The following is a 23,279-nucleotide window of genomic DNA, read 5'->3' as shown; positions in this document are numbered from 1 at the left end:
CTTTAAAATACCTCATATATTTTAGTAGGAATTGGTTTATGATAATTAAATTAGATATTATATTACCAAAAGTATGATTTTTTGTGGTTATTCAATAAAATGCAAAAGGCAACCTCAAATGGCAAAAATTCATCGAATTGAGGGGTCCAATTCGCGAATTAACGGCAGTAGTAGGGGCTTATTCGAGGGGGGCTTGTTGACAATTTTTAGTTCTAGGGTGGAGGCTTATTCGAGGGGGGGGAGGAAGAATTCGAGGAATTACAGTATTATTCATAATCATAGAGATTTTATTATCCTATCCCTATGGTCATAGAAGAATAGAAAAATTCTTTACTTTGACCTGAAAAACATTATCTTCGTTGATTGGCCAAACAACAGTTTATCGCACTGTTACCCCCTGCCACTTGCACAATTCATCCCCATAATAACTTTCAAACAGAAGACAGTGCGAAATCGTCGGTCTGCCTGCATGCGAACAATGTTGTTATGCGTGAGCATTGTGTCATGAGTTCATTTAAGTTAAGTTAAGCGGCAGAACCGGCAGTTTCTGTGCAAAGCAGAAGCACTGCTCACTTTCATTGCCAAAATTTTTCGGGAAGATCTTTCTGTGTGCAAGAAAATACCATAATGGCTAAATATGCAACGAGAAGATGGCCTAGTTGGTTGCTTTGCTTCGGAAAGGTTGCAATGGATCCCGCCGAAGACGAAGGCTTTGAGAAACATTTTCCAAATATCGGACTAACTGCACAGGCTTCGAACTCGTCAGCCTTTGAATCTGCAGGTAAATTTTTATTGTTCTTACATAGGGAACGATGTTTTGATAACCGGGGATTCCATCAGAGATGGCACTGTGGGACAAGAGTGGGATGAAGATCCAAGCAAAAAGACAAAACAATACCAAAAAATAAAATTGTAAAATTTGTCCAACTGTTCCATGCTCCCCTTAGTATTCGTGTCCCTGAACCTGGCACGAGGCAGAAGTCCCAAGGGGGTAGGTGGGTCGTACTTTCCGATATGGTCTATGTCAGCAATATTTTGTTTACTGAATCTCTAAAGTTTGAGATAGGTGGACAGCAATCTCTGACACGCCTTTGTGAATAGATTTTTCAAACATTGTTATTATTAGTAATTTTTCGGTCTTTTTCGACCTTTTTTGTTACAACTACATTATAATTGTAATTTACAGGCAAAATCTGTTCAGTGGAATTGAAAGTACCTTTAAGGTATGTTTAAAAACCAATAAAGATTCTGGAAAAGGCAGTGGCTCCGTTGGTTACATATGATATTCACCCGAAAGTAAACAAAGCCAAGCATATATAATTTCAACTTGTCGGTACTAAATCCAAAAAAGACCCTCCTTTGGTAAAATTGTACCTTGCGGTGGCAGAAACTACGCCCCCCACCCTTTAAACGACTTTTTTAGACTCAAGGTTTGGTTTTATCACCATAGTTTTAGTCCGGATACAAGTTTTTATATTGTTTGTGCTTGTATTTGAGATTTTAAGGAGAAATGAAGTTTGAAGACTTGTAAGGGATTTGACCGCAAAAGTCATTCCGGGTGAAACTTAACCCCCTAGTCGCCAATCACGGTCAAATCTCTTATAAAATTTTTATCTTTTTTCTTTATGTGTCATGCGCTAAGGCGTTGACGATCTTACTCCTCCAAACTTCGCTATCTTGACATGCTTGAATGAGTTCTTTTCCATTTTTTCTTTCCATTCTTTGATGTTGCTCAAATACGTCCTTCTCTGACTGCCTTTTGCTCTTTTACCCTCTACTTTTCCGGTTAGCGGTAGGTTTCTGATGCCTTTTCCCCGCATACTATGTCCCAAAAATGTCATTTTCCTGTTTTTGATGGTCTGTAACAATTTTCGCTTCATGTTAGCAATTGCGGGTACTCGCTCATTTGACATTTTATCAGTCCATGATATCTTCTGTATTTTTCTTATAAACCATATTTCTGTTGCCTCCAAACACTTTTGCATAACAGCTGAGATATTCCATGTCTCACATCCATATGTAGGGATGGACCAGATATAACCATTCAAGATTCTCTGTCTCGTTGACATGGTAATGTTTGAACTTGTTAAAATAGATCTCTTTTTGTCTCCGCTTTGTTTTATCAGGTTTGCCATCAGATGTTAAAAGGCTTCCTAGGTAGTTGAATTATTCGACGTGTTTTATTTCGATTCCACTTGCTTTAAGCGTACATGTGGTCATAAATCACTATCGTGAGCAATACAATAATTACCCTGGGTGCCAGTACCAAAGTTTTTCTTCTTCCCTCTTCTCTCTTCTTCGCCTCCGCAGCTCTCATTATTTTTTGCTGCCGTTAAATTTTTGCGTCTTTGGTACCCAGGGTATACAATAACGAAAATTTCCAAGTAGATTAAAATCATTGCTCTCAACCGAATCTGACGTCAAAAAGTTTGTGCCAAAGAATCTGATGAATTTTTCACAATGAGGCTGTAAGTCGAATTGGTGTATCGTGATATCAAAAATCATTTATGGATTGTTCTTCTAGCTACTAAATTAAAGGGCATGGTTCACATATATTTCTTAAGGGTCCCGCCCAAAAATCAACTTTTTTCATCACAATGTACACTGATAAATTTTCTTTAAAATTAGGTATGATCCAATATGTTTTCTTGTTTGAGAGCCGTGGGCCTGAGCCCCCCAAAATGAAAGCCCGAATTTCCGCAAATGGACTACTTTTTGTCAAATTTCCCTACATTTTTTCGGAAGAAGCATCAACGGAAATTCACAAAGAGCCCCAAACCTTGTAATACTGATAATGATAATACTGTCCTTTATAAAAGGTTGCCTTTTAAGCAACAAATGTGATCAGCAACAATTTATCAATAAAGGCCCTGTTAGAAAAATTTAAAGAAGAAAACTTTGCAATAAACCTAAAATTGAATTAATTAAAATTAGAAATTAGAGTTAGTCGCAACAACTTTTCTAAAACAAAGAATTTTTAACAAAAGACCCTAATTTTCTCTCTTTTTGTATTGTTTGTCAGGTTTAGGCCATAGAAAAAACGAAACTCCGCCAATTTGTGCTGGCACCGAGTTATTCTGGATCAGGTTTCTTGATCCATTTCCTAAGCCAAGCTGTCGCTCGTTGTACAACTTGGACAATGATCGATTTCTTCAGTCAAATTCCAATATTCTTTTTTATTTTATATGTCTTCTATGGTAAAGCCATAGCAACCAATCTAAAACTAAGGGCATATTTAAGGAATTATTAAGCACAGTTACTCAGAGAATGGTATAGTAGATTTCTGTCCACTTTTGCCTCTAAAAAGCTCCTTTGCTCTGCAGAGAAATGAGGGGCCATAGCCCCCCCCCCCGATTTAAACATTTTTATAACCACTTTCATTTTTTTATGATTGTTGATTGATATTAGCTTAGAGCTGTTGTTTTTCTGCACTCCGTAAATTACTTTTTGTGCCCTATTTTGTTTTCTTTCACATTTTTTTGACATTGTTTCTGAAGCTTTAACGACTGGCGTAGAGCAGTGCATTGTCAGCAAAAGTAAGGAGGAAGGAGCAAAAACAGATAATGAATCACGCGCATAAAACAACAGCTTTATTCGAGCATTTCCCTTTTAAGTACTCTTTGGAGGTGTTCGTTTATATTCAGAGTTGGGTCCAGCCAAACCCCAAGGTACTAAAAACCGTCAGCAAAATTTCCTTTTTTACATGATTAGGAAGATGGGTCAATTGGCAATGAGTGCTGCTGGTTACCTTGCTTCGGAAGTAACAAAAAAATTGTATTTTCAAAAGCACGGCAAAATTGCACCAGTTGTCTTTATCTGCTACACAATCTGTTTAAAAAATGAAATTGTTTTCAGTATGATTAGGAGAATTGCTTTAATAAAAATTGCTTGAAGGAGTGCATTTCCCAGCGAAATAGAAGCATCGAAATTCGAAAAGTTTCCTTTTCTACGGGGGCAAACATGGTGCCTTCTCGGATAGTTACTTTATTCTATCCTTGTCTCGATGTACAGATATATTAATGTTGAAGTTATATGCTATATGAAAAGACTTCGAGTTTGGATAGTTTTATCAATTAAAATGTTGTTTACGATTAATTGCATTGGTTTTTATTGTAAAACAAAAATTGTGTTATTCGAGTTTTCAGAGAAAAGGGGTAGGGCTAGAGTGGGTCCCTTTTTAAAATATGATCCAGGGACCTTCATATTTGCCACGCTGTCCCTGCAACTAGTTATTTCTTAATGAATATAGCTCTAAGCTTGGATACATGGCTGAAGATAAAAACAGGAAAAAGAACTAGAAAGAAGTAAACAATTAACAATAGCTGAAAATCGAGAAACATTACATCTTCTAAAGGGTATTTCAAGAAGCAAAAATTGACATTTTTTATAGAAATGAGATGTTAACGGACATGTAAACTTTGACAAACTTTAAAAAAAAACAGATCCCTACCAATTTTCTTTTTAAAGATTCGAGAATGTTTACACCAATCGTTAACAATTATTCTTCCTGGTGAACAGAAATCTTACAATCCACACTGGACTATTTTGCTATGGCGCCCATTGTGTGGTACATTCCTCGTGGTATCAAAAGAACTTAATGATACACGTCCAGGGGTAAAGTGCTTGGGTTTTCAGCCACCTGAGCCCCCTTGCTAATGCCGATTAGTATCAAATTTCTTCTTTTTGCTTTTGTTCTTGAAGCTTTTTGCGCAAGCGCCATTCTTGTTATTTTGATAGCACTACACCTCTGCAAACGAGGTTATACACTTTTTTATTTACAAGGAACCTAGCTCGTGGCATAGTTCTTGAAGTTTCTTACTTTTGGAACTATTTTTATCGAATTGTACAGGGCCGCTGGACGCAGGTTTGAACAGAGGGGGCCAAAACGAATTGAAAGGGCACAAATATTTTTTATCCGAAAAATTAGTAAGTGTCAAAAATGGTACAGATTTCATGGTAATTTAGACATTTATAGAAAAATTTAAACACACTGGGCATAGTAAGAACTATCTTCACTGAAAGTAGATGGATGGCTATGTACTCCATTTAGGGACCATGCACTCTTGATCATAATTATTTGTATAGCTTCCCACCTCATGGCCTTCAAGTTTTTTTAGAGAGTGCAAATCTTTCTTCCATCTATGATTTTTACCTTTACTACAGTATGCTGTACTTATTTTCTTTATAATTTTCACTGTAAGTGGGTTTGGCCCCGGGTAAAAAGCAGGCTCACAACATTCTTTCATACTTATGGCAGGCGCATTATACAAAAAAAATGTTCAAATTTATTGCAACATACCATCGAATCCAACCCAAAATATGAACTGAATGGACTTTTCAAATTCTTAGTCTCTATATACTTCAAAGCCAATTCCAGTCCCTCTTCCTTTCAAAGCGAAGTTTCAGTCTCTAGAATTATCAAAAGCCCATTCGAATAATGATTTTAATTTTCTTACTTTTATATTTAAACAATTAAGTCCCCCTTGGCATTCGCGTCTTTCCATCACCACTTGAACACATAAATTTGTTTGTCTCTGTGGATTTTTTTTAGCTACAAAATTTTATGTTTAAGTCATCTTCACGCAATCGGCTGAAGGTGCGAGCACATTCTTCACTGCCATAGCAAAATTAATTTGCCACTTTGATTAGGTTTATCTCATCAGTCTTATGAACGAAACAAGTTTTTAACTCTCCTTAGACTTGATCCCAGCGGGCTCAGACAGTTGGTCAAATGTATTAGATGTGAGTTCCGAAAAACTCTGAGTAAGGGTGGTCTGGAAACTAGAATTCTAGGACATAGAATCTTGAAAATAGGGTTGCTTTTTTAATCAGTCAGAGGAAACACAAAAGGGATTTACAGATATGATGTTACAGATAGTTTTTTAGGTAAACCAATGGCATATTGAAGTACAACAAATTTTGCAGTAGCATCTAGTCTTGTATACTGTTCTAATCCTAGATAAGAAAATTAAGACTTTGTTTAAGTCTTTGCTGGCATGTACTCATTGCAGGGACAAAACTTGTTCATTTCTTCATAAAAAGTAAGCAATATAATGCAATTATAGTTTTACACCACAAGGGATTGTTGTTAAAATCAAATTTAATGAACTCTGTTTTTTGATATACCTAGATATAAGTTTAAGAAAAAGAAGGGTTCTAACATGAATTGGTATCAAAAATTCCTGCTCAAGCTTGAATATTCACAGTGAAATAAGTTACACAAGTTTGGCAAAGTCAAAGAATAGGGTGCATTTTACGCAATCCAAAATCAGAGATAGGGGTCCAGTTTCTACTTTCAGGAACACATACAATATACATTGGATCATTTGACTGTGCCCGCCGAGGACTTGATGCGAACCTTTCAGTGATGCATTTGTTACTGAAGATATACTAAAGAAATTTTTTCGCGAAACTGGCAGTTTTCTTCGCAATTAATATTGTTCACCACATTTCAGGAGCTTGCACTTTTTGCATCAAGACCAAGTAAAAGTTCAAGGAAATTTTAGTGAATGGTCCTCCAACAACGCCCAGATTCAAGTTGTTTTACTTAGCTTCTAAAGGTAGAATATCTGGCAGTGAAAAAATACACGCAATATATTTTTCAGAAAGGGGCATTTGTTTTTACTTTTTGCAAACAGGGGGGTCTGTGCCCCCGTGGCCCCCCTTGCTCCGGGGGCACCGGCGGCCCTGATTGTAGTACTATAAAATAGTTTTTCAAATTAGCTGCACATTTGGTACCATAAAATTTGCCCATAATACATTGAAATTCTTCATTAGTTTCGCTATTCTTATCTGTAGCTAGAGTGATAAGAAAACGGAAAAAACTAGAAAGACATCGGACATATGAAAAAGTGAAAAATTACACGATGAAACACTCGATAGCTATCTTCGTAACACACAATTTTTGTGATTTTTAACTCCAGTTGAATGGAACCGTCTTTATAATTCATGATTGTTTGCAATGATAGAAATTTTCGAAAATGAAAAATTTCTTAGGGATTTTGTCTCTAGTAATGATAGTTTATTAGTGATTCCTTATATAAAAAAGCGCGTAAAGCCAAGTTGTTAAAAAATTGCTCAATCGTTGAAACACCGTGGGCATTTGAAACACCGTGGAAAAACTACCCACACGGAATTCCCATGGCCTGTGCCATCTGGTGGGCCAAGGGGGCCAAAGGAGTAGGGGCCATGCCCCTCTCAAATTTTTTGCAAAACAGTAAAGCTGTTTTCAAAATCTTTTGTTATTGGTGTTAAATTTATCTTGGCCTCCCCCTCCCACCTTTCAACCTGTGTCGGAGGTCATTCACAACATGGGATCTGCAGGGGATGAAAGTACAATTTCTTTACATCGTCTGGATTATTCAGACATCTTTTGAAATATCTCGTCTCCAATGGTTATCTATTGTCTTGTTAAAAATTGTTTTGACGGTCGACAGAAAGAACAAGCACAACACAAAAGATGAAAAGCAATCTAATGTAAAATCTCACAATCACAACCAGGCCCGTGGCACAATACACTTTTATATCCGTCGTGTGTCTTTAAAGCGTTTTATGATTAATCAAGCATTGTTTTTAGAGCTTGGAGGAGCTTCCCCACAGAATGTGGCCCCCACTGATCTCTATAAAAGACAGTGGTGGCCTGCCCCATAGGTATGGGTTGTTGTTGCCGTTGCTGTTGTTGTTCAAAACATATAAGAAGAAAACATGATTGTCAACATAACATCCTATCAACAACTTTACAAATAGTAGCTATTACTGTATTTCTTCTGATACAATCCTTAAAATGTTTAGAAAAGTTATGGAAGTATTCAGTCGTTTTGCAGAGGCAAGACCAGAGAAAATCCCAGTAACGGCAAGGATGTTTGCAGAAAGTGTCAACGGATTTTCAAGTCAGTACGGAGGGGAGAATTCTCGAGGCTATACTGCAGCAAATCTTGCAGGAGAGTCGTACAGATATCCTAGCTATGGAGATTTCACAGAGGCCTGTGTTATGGTATGTAAGCTCGCTTCATGTGGCCTTTCGTAGGTAGGATTTATTTGTACGTCACGATGAGACTACGACAAGTGTCTTGCCTTTGAAGTTAGCCTTATAAAGCTAGTCATTCTGTAAAATGCATTCAAACGACCAGAAAAAATATTCAGCATTGATTCTCATTTAAAAAAACGCAATTTGTGTGTTTTAAATTCATTTTTTTACAGATTTAAGGGTCATTCCATGCAAAACCATCAAGGCCATGACACTCACCAATTCTGATTTGCCTGATTTTTTTAGCATTAGCAGAGGTTTTTGGATGTGACTCTATGTTGAAAATTTCATGTCATCTACTTTCATGTCATCTACTTTCATATTATATCAAAAGCCCCCAGAGTTGAGGATCTCTTCAGGCTACAGTGTAAGTATGTAATGCTTCAAGAAGAATGCCAAACCTCATTTTAGATGAATATGACTGACAGAAAGGAAGCTTAATATAGCTTTGTAGCATGTCAAATTTCCAAGATTATCTGCAAAACTCCAGGGTTTTTCAGGAAAAATTTGAAAAGCTCAAGGCTTCACAATTCTAACTCTTTGAAGATTCAAAATCACATACTGAAGCCTGAACTCCTGCAATTTTTTACAGGAATTTATTACTGGACACGACCAACCATTCAGTCAAGTTGACAATTTAGTTGACATATATCAATATTTCCTTTAATATTATATTTCACAATAACTAAGTTATCTCTTCACGTAGCCCTAAAATCTATTCAAATATTGGAGAATCTCTCAAAACTCCAAGGTTTCTGAAATAGGCTGACAATTTTGATGCCTCTCTGTGTGGAAGGTTCTTTTCGCATTAGACATAATTGAAAAATTCTGTTATTTCTGTTATTTCTAATAATCTGTTATTTTAGGGTATGACACCATGGAATTTATCCATAAAATTTGGTATTTTTTACAAAATGCATTGTCAGATCATATGCTCTACAGGTGTTAGACAATGAATTCTCAGCGAATTCTGAGAAATCAAATTCTTTACAGAAGGTTTACAATAGATATAATATGATTTCACTATAAACAAGGCTATAGGTTACCCAAAATACATTGTAGCTTTGATTGTTTGTTTGCTCACAGGTCCATTTCATTTCATTCATTTCATTTATTTGTTAACACAGGTTAAAAAGTGGCAGCAAAATATTTACATAACTAAAATCGTGCCAAAATTAGGAATAAGTTTACACTGTTCATACAGTTTCTTTGTTTTAAGTATCTAGCCGAGCATTTCATAGCACCAGCCCTCTAAAACTCAAAGTATTTCTCTCAAACTCTCATCTAAGTATTTTTACTTGTAGTCTGTCCTTTTTGTACGGAGACATTATGAAATGATCTTTCAATGCATGTTCTCCCTCTCCTTTTATGACCTTGTACATCTCTGTTGCTACCTTTTTGTTGCACATCCAAAGTTTTTCCAGCTGGCCACCCCAAAACATTGTTTGAGTCAACCGTTTTTGGAATGTTCTTTATCAATTTTGCTGCACTTATATGCTGACTCTCAACTTTCTGAAACTTGCTGCTTGCGCATGTTCCCTATACAGTCATTGCATATATGGTTGTTGGTATTACAGTTTTAAAATAAATCTCCTCTAGCACTTGTGTTGGCAGGAATTTGACTTTTTTCAGCATGGACAACTTTTTTGAGAATTGCTTGTACACCTTATCTATATGTGTGTCCCAGTTTAGTTTGTTGTTAATATACACTCCTAGGAGTTTACTGTTCTCCTTATATTCAATAAGTCCTTCATCAAACCTGCAAGCTGCTTAGGTAGAAGTGATGGCAGCTTAAGTTTTTTGTACATTTTTTTAATGGATGTTAAGAGTGTAGTTTAAACTTTTGAAGTAAAACTGTTAGTGTCCACTGCTGTCCTGGTGCTAAGCGCAAAAAGAACAAATTCTTATTAATGGTTATGTTATCAAAGAGAACCTATATGCTATTCGTTCAAATGGCTCATGTAAAAGATTATATACAGTTTAGAAATTATTCTGCATAAAGTAAGCGAGAAATATGAATTAATTTTGGAAACTGTTAATTGGCAAATTTCCTACAAAAGCATGCTGGTATAAAATTTTCAAAGAATGAAATCTTATCAAATGCTAGGGGTGATTTTATTTTATATGACTGTATTTTGTAGAGAACATATGGTCCTTGGTGGTGTGAGGCTCCCTCTGCACCAATTCAAATTGGCAGAAAAGAAGAATGGTTTCTGGCAGAAGATTTCGTAGGTAAGCAATGAGCTTATATGTTATATTTAATCATAACATTTATGAGAGGGGGCTGAAGGGGCTATGCCTCAAAGGAATTCAAAAAGTTTTTGCTTAAGGCTAAACCAGAAATCATTTTTACTAACGTATAAGATGCTCAGTAGATTCCTCTTCAAGATTTTGGCAAATTCTTCAGAATGGACTTCTTTAATGTTGATGATGCTCTGAATGCTGCTGTCTGATAAATTAATTTTAAAATGGGGAAAAAGCAAGCATTTTGAGTCATACTTAAGCTTTTCGTCTGACACTCTTCAGAGTATAAAACGTCAGAACATAGATCTACGTCAGAACATAGAGCAGCTTTGTACCACCAAAAGTTTGTTTGCTAAAGTCTTTTCAGGAAGGCTCATAGCTGTTTGTAGGACAACCGGTAATAAACACTTAGAGGGAGCAGGGGGGCTGTCAGCAATGATTGTTATAGAAAGTGAAACTTGAAGGGGAAATTGAACAACAAATTTTGTGTATTGTTATTTTTGCACTGCACTCATACAACAAAAATGTTAAGAGAATTACAAATAACTACATCAGTAGTAAACAGATTATTAACGATTGCAATCTGGTTCTACTCTTCTACAGTATCACAAAATTGAATTTCACACGAGTGTTTTATTTTTGGCAAATACATTTCTCATTTGTATAAAGCGCCGGTCCGTCTTGTCACATTGTTATAATCTTATCTAATCATAGGATTTTAGAAGGTCAATGTTTAATGCCAATTCTTTAAACGCTGCTACATCTGAAGCTACAAATAAGCTATTTTACCAGCAGTTAGAGTTTTTGACATTTTGACATGTTTTCCAGTCTTTGTAATATGAAAAAAACCGCGTGCACCATTTCATGGGAGAAACTGTTCTTGCTCTTCTATAAAGATATAAAGTTTCATTGGTTGATAAATTTCCAGGAAGTGATTAGCCATCATTTGAAGATTTCTGAAATGAAAATGTTTCAATGTTCATAGATCCTACGGGCCGTGTAGATTTGTCCATAAAATGTCACTGAATTCTGTATTATCGTTTACGTAAAGGATACCATCGAGGAGAATCATAAAAAAATATCTTCAATTTGATGGGGCTACCTTTTTCAGGATATTATGGAAGTATGAGAACAATCAAAGCGAGGAGTGGACAGATAATTGACGATGACTGATTTTCTAAATTGTTGCAAAAATTCACACCGACCTCTCTCGAACGGATTCTGTAGCTTTTCTTGACTAATGAATGATAATTGCTTGAGGGCCTTTTCTCAACACTAGAGTTTCATGTTTAGTAGCATCTTAAAGTTAGGTATCTATTCTTTAATTTATTTACAAAATGAATACAACTAAAAGGACGCTACCCAACTTCCAAAAGTTGAGAGAGAATTCTCAGAAAATACATATCTGGGGCCTTCATCTCATTGTTCAAGCCTTTGCTTTTTTTCTGCCCCATTCTAGAACTGCCCCTTCCGTCCGCAGAATATTTTTGTATAAATTTGGGAGTTTCCAGTGTGTGTCATCTTAGCCAGTATTATTAACACGCTCCTTTTATACCTACTGTTTGGATGTTTGTGTTTCAATTGTTCTAGAGTAACATTTTTTGTAGCAACTGGGCCCTATCTCAAAACAAAAGTTTTTCTTTGTCTTTTGCTCCGAAAGTTTGTCATTTGCATAAAAGATGTTAGATTTTTGATATCATCTCATAATACCCACATTTTCTGTCAGCACAAACAAACATTCTTTCCTGAAAACTATAATTACAGCTTTGCAAATTCATTTTACAGACTTGTACTACCCGAATACTGTGAATCCTGAAAGAATTGATATATACGAAACATACAATCCTGGCTCTGTCGTTAGGATATTGGCTTGTAACAAAGCTCCACACGAGTCTTTCATAGATGGAGATAGTGTATGGTGAGTGAATTTTAGCGTACTGATGTCCTCAGCTCAGCGTCTTTCTTTAACGAAGTTAGAGTCCAGTTCATTTACTTACCACTCACAAACCATAGTTGTATCCATGGTATTTGTTAATTGCTTTATTTATTTAAAACTATTTCATTAACTATTCTTGTTAGCTGCTTAATTTTTTTTCTAAAAATTCTTTTTAAATATATAAAAATACAAAGCTTGATTAGAATTAATTTTTACAGCTGGGAAGTGCTGTGGAGTGGGCCTCCTGTGAAACTGGCACCGCAAGCAAGGCTGTTTTCACCACCTATCAAGACACCAAGTTTTGCCACGAGGTGACTGGGCTCTCTCACACCATATCAATGATAAAAACAGAATCTCCAAGCAGTCTTGTATTGACCATGATAATCTTTTATTGAGATTGAAAAAAACTGTGGTCTCCATTTTATATTATCTTTGGTGTTTCCTGGTAAAAGAAGGTCGCTTATCATATCCTGGTAAAAGAAATTTTCTATGGAGCTGATAAAATATTATATTCTATGCCCCATCTAAATAGCTTTCAAGAAGCTACCAAAAGGTTTTAGAAATGATAAAGCCCTGCAAAAGCTAGAGGATTTTGAAAAACCTTCATTACCTCTTTTGCCTTTCGACATTTTACTTGGCTTTTCATTTCTTGGTACCATATTGAATTATAGAAATTCTGAATTTGTTTGCTTTGATTTTCTATCTTTGATCTATTTTTCTTGTTACTGTTTTTGCAATTTTGGCATTTTTGATTTTAGGAATATATTTCTTAACCATTTGAGCAGCAAATTATATTCTTCGTTCAGTTTAGTATCTTGAACGAGAAAATTAAATCTTTTCAGGTTAATTCGCATTGAACTAAACCAGTCTCTGTGTGATTATTACACTGAACTTGATGCAGTTTACATGACTGGTACAAGCTCACAACTGGACTCAGCTATGCAGAGGTCGGTAGATGACGCGTTAGAATATCTGGACATTGGCAAATTATCAATCACAGATTCGTCAGAACCTGCTGAGAATGGTATAATTGATACTGATTCAAAGGTTCCAGAAATGGACAGAGAATGTAGCGGACTGTTTCGGTTTATTCCTGTAAGTAGAGGAAGAAGTATTTTTATTTGAAATTGTAACAAGTTTAACTATACTGACAACTCAAGGCAGGGACATTGTGGTGATTTAGTTGAAGAATGGAGGAGGCACAGAGGCAGAGTCGACAAGTTTTCTTGTCTTGTTTTCTTAACTAGACTGACGCATTGAGCTTTCTTAGCTATGGTTTTACTTTACCGTATAGAGACAGTGAATTTTAAGACAATGCCAATGAATTACAGAATTGTGGTTATTGCCCTTAAACCCCCGGCAAGACGCATATGTCTTGAGATGTAGAAAAATGATCCTTTGTCCAGGTATTACATAATATTCTCAAAAGCTGTTTTGAAACCAAAAGCTTCCTTCTTTCGCCAACCAGATCCTTTTACTTAGGTTACCGTACCTTATCAAGCCACTACTTAAGGGTTATGATTGCTATTAATTGTCCGTTAAAGAACCTCTTTTGGATAATATAACCATTTTCTGAAAACATGGACTTTGATGTTTTTCAAAAAATATTTTTGTAAGATAGGCAGAAGCACAGTTTGACTGATTTCTTATTGTAGGCAAACAGTCAAAATATTCCGATAGGATTATTTGATATCTGTACAATATCATAAATTAGGCCAGAATAGTAGTGAACGTTTAAAATTCCTGGGGATGGCATTTTCCCCATTTTGACCACTGGTCACTGCACTTCCTGACAATGGGACTTAAAAATGTTTAAAAATGGAATGCAGGGTGTTGTTTAATTCAAATATTGAATCGGAAAAAATGAAAGATGTCTTTTGTATGGAGAAATCTCACAATATTATTCCATACAAAGCTTGCCTATTAATATTTACGACCTACATTTCAATTCTTTGTTTCAGGATGAAGTTATAAGCCATCTTTTAACATATTTAACGTTTAGGGATTTGGGAGCCTTGGCGCAATGTTGCAGGTTTGCTAGTTTCTCAAATTGTTGGAACATAATTTATCATTTCATTTTCATTTAAACTAATTTATACGCGATATCCATACAGTTATGATATTCAAAAAGAAAAAGTGCATTGCAATGAATATTTGCTAAGGATACTCTCAAAGATTTCAAGTATATTGCCTGTTCTTCCATGGATTCGATTTTATCTTAGTTCTTTTTGTTCGTTCGTTGTTTAAAAAATGAGATCCTTTGCTTAAAATTCATTCTGTGTTTAGTCCTTATCTTGTTTGTTTATGTCCCCCATTTTTTTAGTGGAGATATCCCAAAATGTCGTTCGCTGGCTATTTTGCATTCATCGCCTCTTTTGAGGACACTATAAGAACTTAATCTTATTTCAGAAACCAGAAAGTATGCACAAAGTATGTAAATGCTATATCATAACTCTATTTTTCTTTCCATAGATTTTTGAGATCTCTTTGTTATGATCCCTTATTTTACAAAGAATTAAATTTGAAGCCTTTCTGGTCAAAGGTAGGTTCATCAATCCATAGCACTCAATGCACGTGACTCGATCTTGTTTCCTAAAGAAATTTCCAAATCCTACTTTCTATTCGCCATCTGAACATCTAGCAGTAAGGATAATTCCATTGGAGTTGTGACGTAATTTAGAGAAACTGTTATCGTTAAAATTCTTATTAAATCTCCATTTACCAACACAACTTTTTGCAGAAAACAATTTTGCTCTATTTCAGATATCCAATAAAAGTTTAGAAGGATTAATAACGAGATGTCGCCATATTGAAAAACTTGACATGTCTTGGGTAGGCCCGCTTGGTGCAGTATCTGTTCCTGTCTTCAATAAGTGAGTAAAATTAACGAAATATTCGCATTGAAGTGCATTGCAAGTTGAAGCATACACGATACCGTCCTGTTTGGAGAATAAATTTGTGCTGATGCTTTGGAGAATGACAGGCCTAGCTAAATTATTATTGCAGCTTATTTTTGCTTCTGATTAATTGAAAATAACTACCATTTCTCAAATTTGCCTATTTTATGTGTTCATATAAACATGCAAACATGTAAGCATATTTTTGTTTGCCGAAAAAATTCCTGTACAACTATTCGATATTTTTTATTAATTTTCCTTATGGTCTTGCCTTATTATTTTCTTTTCTAGGTTTCTTACAACATGTGGCTCCGAACTCACCCATCTACGCCTATCAGCTTGCGATTTTTTAAATGAAAATTCGGTTGGGACGATCACAACTGTCTGCACAAATCTTTTAGGTAAGTTCCATTTAACTAATTGAGCAAAGGTATTGGCTTAACCCTTCCGCCTCCAAATCATATTCTTTAAAACTGCTGAGCAAATGGCTCTCCTTTGGAAGGGCCAAATTGCAAGGTTGGAGATATTAAGTTGTTGTACTTAAAACGAGCTCTAGCTAGTTGCTTTTAGTCGTAATACTGTGAGTTTCATTTAATCAAATTCGTAAAAAGGATCCATCATTCAATTTGCCACTTAAATTCTACTTGTCTTCACATTCACTGCCAAGTTCCCTTCGCATTTTCAAGATTCTGCACTGAATCAAATTTTTTTCCAAAGAGCTTAACTTGGCATCATGCAACTTCGAGCGACCTGGATATCTTTCTTGTATAAAGAATCTAAAGAAGCTGCGTAATCTAAACTTGTATCGCATTCCTATACCAGATTCGATACTGGCATCTATTTTTATGTAAGTACATTTCAGCTTATTCCATTTTCGATTCTTCCAAATATTTTATTACATGCAAAATCATTTGAAAAGGTTTATGATAACGGGACGATTGGTTTGTAACAATCAATATTAACTTATTTTAGGAACTTATATGAAGAAGAATTCCTTGTTGAAAGAGCTCCCTCAACTCTTACGAATGTAGAGTACCACACAATAATTTTACCCTCTTTTGGCAATTTTCTTCATTTTTGCAAAAAGAAAATCCAAAGCTTCAAATTAATTTTCACCATGATCTTTCGAGGAAGTTCCAGGATGCCCATGAACATTTTAGATTATCAGAGTTCCAAATAAAACCAATTTAATCAGTGACAGATCTGATGTCGCAATTAGAAGACAATTTCCCTTACCTTACATAAGGCTAGTTTGGATCCCCTCTTTTACTATAATTTTCCCCTACTTACAAGGGCTATTACCAACTTATCCTCATCTCCGATGTGTCCCCAGATTCATTCCCTGAAGACTAATGTAACACTTTTCATAACTTGACTTTTCTTAAGCTCCTATTTTTAATTTTTATTATAACAAGGGGGCATTTTTATGTATCTATTGGGCTTTGGTATTGTATTGGTTTGATGAATAATGAAAGTTGCTGTCTACCGTTTTGTCACAAAAGTGCTCGATACCGTATAGGCAAAGCAGTAGGTTCTATACGCCAAAGAATGTATTGGCATTATACATAGACACTGCATGTATACATGTAAACACTACATTTAGGCCAAGTATGAATTTTGTAGCATTTAAGGTTACGGTGAACGTTTCTGACGCGATATTCGGTTTTATTTCCCTAAAACCAAAATTATTTACGGAATCAGATTAATTTATACATCATTCGATGCACAAGAACGTGGTGATTCCAACCATATAAGAATAACTGGCAAATATTGTAAAATAATACTTTCCAGTCAAATTTATTGCTTAGATGAGGGTACCACCTTCACAAGCTATTTTGTACCCGTGCGTTTGCGGTAAAAATATCTGACTTATATCAGCAGAAAGCGCAGATCCTTAGCTGCCGAAGTTTATCTCAGATTTGTCAAATTCTTCCTCCCCTTAAAAATATACCCTGTCAAAAATTGGCAAAGAACTTTTCTTCCCTCTCATAGCTGTATTTGGCTATAAAAGACGGACCAGAGCAAATACAAAAGTTTTGAGACACAGTTTACTTACCCGACATCTGCCCTGGCCGTGTGCAAATTTTTGAGCCATTCGATTGGTTCCTTGGGTACAAAATAGCTTTTTCGCACCTGTATGTAGCGGAGGATACATTCGTGCATAGTGTAATCCGGGTCAAGTCACTTGAAGCTTTAAGATCAATAAGCCTGTTTAAATAAAGACAGCCGTACATGGGATACATGGATATTCCATGCGATATTGTAAATGAGACATGCGACCACAACCGCAAAGCAACGATGGTCGGCTTAAAGCCCTGGAAAAACGGCTAAACATTTCACTAAACATTTCACTCAACTTTTGTTTAGTGGAATTGAGCAAAGTTTAGCGAGGGTGGCAAAACGTGACTAAACTTTCCACTAAACTTCACTCAACTCTTTTGAACTGTGAGCTGTATAGGACACTGTGGGGTTGTAGTGGATCTTGCATAGGAATTTCAAGCAGTGGATAAAAATAAGAATTGGATGAAGCGATGCGGATGGAACAGACTTTTTAGCAAATTACGAGATATTCAGATGTCTCATGAAGGCTTTTTGGTTCACGTAGAGACAGGAAAACCAACAAAATTGACAAAAACCTTTGGATTTCCACAGCTAGAGCGCCTGCGCGATCAGAACAAATGTATAATTGGTGGCAAAACCACTAAACATTTGCTAAACAACACTAAACAACGCTAAACACTTTTGACCAGGATCAAACTTTGCTCAACAACACTCAACACGACTAAACAGCATTAAACAGGGGGCAGAAAGACTAGACTTTTCACTAAACAAAACATTTGGTTAAACAAAAGTTATGTGAAATGTTTAGTGAAATGTTTAGTCGTTTTGCCAGGGCTTAACAGCTCAAGATATTTTCAGACCTCAACTAGAAGTTTTGACAAAGAAATGACGGAAACCTTCGTTTACATGGGATTTTTTCCACTTACAAAATTTCTGTTGGTTTCAAATTTGGTATCATTGTGTGCCTTGAAAGTTCGGTTACTTGAATGTGAAAAAATCGAAAAATTGATGTTTTTTTCCAGGAAACGTTTACCGTAACCTTTAAGTGTTATGTGTTCACAAATATTAAGGAAAAAGGTATTTATTATTATATTATGAGTCAATTTGCCTTTGAACACTCCGGCGTTCCTAGATCAAGCCTGGAGCTTCTCGTGATATATCTGTTGCACCTTTCTTCGATTTCTTAAGAAACAATTTACGCTGTAGTGTTTGCGACAAGATGCTTCTAAGGAGCTACCTCTAGTTTATAGCTTAATGTGGTCATCGGGCAGTTGTTAAAACGAGTATTGGTTTCTTTGTTTTTAAAGACGAGCCTTTTAAAAGAACGGTATTTCTTTGCACAGGAATTGTTCCAATTTAGAGTTCTTAAATCTTGGAAGTAATACTGCAATTTCAAATGGGAATGATGTTTTGGAAAATCTTGGGAGCTATTGCAAGTATGCAATGTATTTGGTATTACATTTTTTATTGATATTAGATTCATCAAGATGACCACCGATATCACCGATAGATATAAAAATGGCTTCAGCTGTCAATCAATATTAGCGAATCAATGAGCGTGTAAGTGGGATCCCGCTCACTGATTGGTCAATTTTTGATTGAAAGATGGCTTAAGCCCCTTTAGTACCATCTGTCAATTGCCTTTAAGTAAACCGATTATCTGGTTTGTGGTTTATATTCAGCCTTTATGGTTTGTTAAGCCATAAAGGCTATTTTTATATTCAGCCGGGATCCAGCCTTTATGGATGGACCGCAATCTCCGTAGCATCAACTTCATGAAAACGGTTGCATCGATATTTTGTAGATATTGAAAACTTTACTTCTAGTAAATAGAAAACGTGTAAAAACTTTATTTCACTTTAAAAAGTTACTTGACATTGTTAGATGACAGCGTACATAATGTTTTCAAAGTTATTTTCGAATAGTTATTGGTTTTATTTGCCTGGTTTATTGGTAAAAATTCCTGTTTTGTGAAGTTTATTGAAAACATGATTTTCATATGTGGAGCACAAAGAACATGGATTTTCATAAGCAGTTTTTTTGAGTGCGTTTTTTATGAGAATCGGCAAAGCGTTTTCAATGATGTACAAAGAGATGCAAATTTTCCTGCTTCGACATTTTCCGCATAATGGAGATCTGGCTTAAGTCTCGTTCGGAGAGTAAACAAGCTTATTCATATAAAAATAAAATTTTAATATGATAAAGTTAATATTATAAGCTTTATGCGGGAAACATCACTACTTTACTGCCTTATTCGAAAATACAGGCTTAGAATACTTTGACATATGTGCAGACTTTTGAATACACAAAATGAACTGTCAACTACGTCAACATTAGCACTGAAGTTCTTGACAAAGAAACGTGTCATGTTGTATAGTTTCCTTTTTTGGAGAATTTTCCCGAAGAGCAACTGCTTTTTAACATATGCAATAAAACATTGCTTAGAAATATTTTTATACCGGCTAATCTGTAAAGAATTTGATAAAAAAATAAGGTTTTCAAATTCAGGAAATGCTACAAAACTTTCCAATTCTTAGGCCTAGCCATAATTTTGTAGAAGAAAAGTGACTTTTCTAGAAAGATGAAAGCTAATAGTTCATGCATATTACTATGGTTATGAAATGAGGAAATTAGTTCTCTTCATATACACTGTCGCGAATGCGAGCAGATGTTTCGCGTCCATCAGTTTTGGGTTATGTATGGCAGACGAGGAACTCATATTGGGTAACTAACTAATGTTGTTGTGAATAGCATCTTCGCTCACCATAGGTAATATTTTTTTAGTGCTTTCGAAGTTTTTGGATGTTTTTTGTTTCTTATTGGCAGTGTTGTTGTTCTGTAGAAACCTACGTGGTCTTGATTTATGGAGGTGTAAAACTGTTGACGCAAGAGGCATCATCTCATTATGTGAGTCATGCCCTGGTATTGAAGAGCTTGATTTTGGTTGGTGGTGAGTAGTTTACTTGTGACGCAATAATTTTGTCAATAATAATAATATGTAACTACAGAAAAATTGCAAGGCTATTGATCAGTCCAGTTACTTTATGAATGTTCTTTAAATGCCTATTCCATGAAGGCTCGTAAAAGTTTCTTATATCTGTTTTTTCTCAATTTTCAAGTGCTAGCATCAAGTCTAATGGACAAGCTGTTATAAAAGTTGCCGAATCATGTCCAAAATTGAAGAAACTTTTCCTGACTGCAGTAAGGTAAGTGTCATAAGTTATGCAAAACTCTTTTTAATGGATTTGTTAACTAACTATCTCAGAATGCATAATAAAATCCTTGCTTGGATTTAGAATTGTTACTTAATGACATTGAAGGATAGTTTTTTAATCAGACGATTGAGAGTGATGTTCGTATTATAAGTGATGTAAGAATTACTTAATCACAGAGACATTTTTTCAAAGTTTCAGTCCTTCAATTTGTGGTAGATAATGCAATGCTTGGACTATTTCTATAACATGAAACGAGTCAGGTTCTCAGAGAAGACAGGAAGACAGTCAATTATAAACTTAGATTTTGAATAATTCATAATATATGTAATAAGCGATAAGGTTTTAATTAATAATCCGAAATTTTGTCCACTTGATATAAAGTAAAAGCTACAATTTAATGCACTGTTTTTGATATATAAAACACTTTCCAGGTTAGGAAACGCATATACAGTTTTAATTGCTCGAGTTAAATTTTGTTGAACCCTTTAATTTTAGAAGTACCAGTGATGAAGATGTTGATGCCTTGGCGAAGAATTCATTAGAGCTGGAACAGTTTGATATGCTAGGGACGGCCAATGTGCATCCCAGCTCGGTTTTTAGGTAATAAAGTGGTCATGTGTGTTTGTAAATTTCAACTAGCAAGTGATAGTGAACTTGAGCATTGCCTGTAGCAGGTTGCCAATAGATGTGTTTATTTAGCTTTTAGCACTTCCATTATTGGTTTCCAAGACGTTTGAAGTTTGCCTCTGTTGGGAAATGAGAAAAAGGATTTTACAAGATCTTTGCCACTTTGTAGTTATTTTATCTTTTTGAAAATCAGTCATACAAGCTATGTTTAATTTTCAACACTGTTTTTGTACTCATGAAAGAGGACAGCTATACTTGAGTAGCTAGTTTGTGCAAGTCTTTTGAACGCTTATTTAGTTGATACCACTCATTTTTCTTCGTAGGCTCCTTTCGAATTGTATAAATTTAAAGATGTTGGATGTTTCTTTCTGTTCGAGCATCGATGTTGAGACGATCAATCAGTGGCACAAACAGTTTCCCCGAGTATCAATCAAAAAGAGCTTTACAAGCTGAAGTGAATGGCAAATCCAACTTCGCAACACTGTGGTTAAGCACCACATCGAGGCTAGAAAGCTGCTTTCCCACCTGGCATTGTATTTTGTTGTGTCATTAAAATCGAAAATAATTTCGTTCTGAAATCAATAGAATACACGAATATAAAATTTTGTTTGACAAAATCAAATTGACGATGACAGAGTTAAAATTTTCTTTACATCAATATTGTAAGTTTGGTTTCAATGTACTGTAATATTTTTAATCTTTAATCATTTAATTATTTTCCAGTGATACATTTCGGGATTTCGTTGATATTTGACTCCATACATGACGTCAAACATGTCAAACAGCCTACTTGAAAAGATAAAGTTGTTCTCGTCAGAAATTTGTCCTGTTGGAAACGTTTAAACGCATACTACAGAGTAGAGAGATTGCTAGAATATTTTCCTACAAAATATTGCTTGATTCCCTGCAAATAAATCTGCAAATAGTCCCTGACTTTTTTTATCTCAGATAATAGTACAGAATAAAATTTCTTTTTGACATTTTTCTGTCGTGAATCAATAAAAACTTCAAAATTTCGAAGTTGAAAAAAAATTCAAATTTGCCAAGATTCCAGTAATGTTAACCAACAAGTGCTTGACATGTCGCTATGCTTACAGACATCGTTTGGTTAGTTCTTATTGTATATATTCAAATTTTTACTTTATTTGTTTTAAAAACGACAAACTTTTAAAAATAGCTTTAGTTTCTATTTAAGACTTGACAAACTAGATTCGAGTAATTGAATTACCGTAAATCCTCGAATTAGCTCAATGGGGGCTTTTTTATATTTTTGGATGGGGTTTATTTGAGGGCGGCTTATACGAGGGAGGGGGCTTATGAAATTATCTAGAACATGCCGCATAAGAAATCATTTTTTAAATTTATTTCTTTTACAATCAATCCAATCAAACACAATGTTGCTATCGTTACTGGGAAAGGTAAGCGAGAAGTTGGTTTGGTTGTCCCAGCGAAGTTTAATACAGAGAATAAGAACCATAACATAAACATAACATAACAAATGCTGTAATGTAGGCTATAAGCCTGTTACAGATCGCTTCTAATCTTATTGTTGTTGTTGGTAGGGGATGCTCCTGAAAAACATGCAAGTTAAAACATTGGAGTCCATGCGCAATGGAAAGAAACCCATTGGATGAAGACGAATCAAAGCTTGGAAAATTTGAAAGTATGACTTGTCTCAGTTTTTCCGGAACATCCCCTTGCCCAGATATTGGTGACAAAACTGCTTGAAAAGCAAAATTTATCTGGAACTCGCTGTGCATAATGAAGAAGACCTTATAAGAAGACCTCGTATATTTTAGTAAGAATTTCTTTATGAAAATTTAATTAATTCTTACCAAGAGTATAAATTTTTGTGGTACTTCAATAAACGCCAAAGGCAACCTCAGATGGCAAAGATCAACCAGTTGAGGGGGCTTATTCAAGGATTTACGATAGAAGTGGGGGCTTATTGACAATTAGTAGTTCAAGAGTGTGGGCTTATTCAAGGGGGGCTTTTTCGAAGAGGGATGCTAATTCAAGGATTTATCGTAAATGTATACATACGAAGATTTTGGTTATAGATATTCTTCTTCATTACCTTAACTTCATATCCTTTATTATGTTGTTAAAAGACCATTGCTAGTCTTCAAGTCATAGATCCGGTAGAGCATATTTGTACTTAGTTTGTGCATAGATAATTGTGATTGACACACCCTCACCAGAACCTGTCTGTTGTTATCGCCTTTACATTGTATTTAAATAATAATATAAATGAATTTATTTTGCACTGAGTA

General features: G+C 35.3%; 1 protein-coding gene across 1 annotated transcript; it reads left to right on the top strand.

Annotated features, from left to right (window-relative positions):
* Nucleotides 1–249: 249 nt before the first annotated feature.
* On the top strand, nt 250–23,279 carry LOC135682432 (F-box/LRR-repeat protein 4). Its single transcript, XM_065197317.2, has 16 exons — nt 250–781; nt 7,824–7,993; nt 10,168–10,258; nt 12,056–12,188; nt 12,425–12,517; nt 13,049–13,301; nt 14,168–14,238; nt 14,679–14,748; nt 14,970–15,079; nt 15,395–15,504; nt 15,821–15,950; nt 18,508–18,600; nt 20,007–20,114; nt 20,284–20,370; nt 20,875–20,979; nt 21,330–23,279. The coding sequence occupies exons 1-16, from the start codon at nt 628–630 to the stop codon at nt 21,457–21,459; spliced, it is 1,908 nt and encodes a 635-aa protein (XP_065053389.2). The 5' UTR covers nt 250–627; the 3' UTR covers nt 21,460–23,279.

This window comes from Rhopilema esculentum, chromosome 16 (assembly GCF_057945365.1).
Source record: "Rhopilema esculentum isolate cy_ngs chromosome 16, ASM5794536v1, whole genome shotgun sequence".
NCBI classification, from domain to species: Eukaryota; Metazoa; Cnidaria; class Scyphozoa; order Rhizostomeae; family Rhizostomatidae; genus Rhopilema; species Rhopilema esculentum.
This window is presented reverse-complemented; position numbering and strand designations above follow the sequence as displayed.

What these genes read in the sequence shown, in the direction of transcription:
- LOC135682432 (XM_065197317.2), top strand. Translation starts at nt 628, where the DNA reads ATGGCTAAATATGCAACGAGAAGATGGCCTAGTTGGTTGCTTTGCTTC. An exon ending in TGAAGCCTTTCTGGTCAAAG is followed by an intron (nt 14,749 to 14,969) that starts GTAGGTTCATCA and finishes GCTCTATTTCAG; the next exon opens with ATATCCAATAAAAGTTTAGA. An exon ending in CTTTTCCTGACTGCAGTAAG is followed by an intron (nt 20,371 to 20,874) that starts GTAAGTGTCATA and finishes CTTTAATTTTAG; the next exon opens with AAGTACCAGTGATGAAGATG.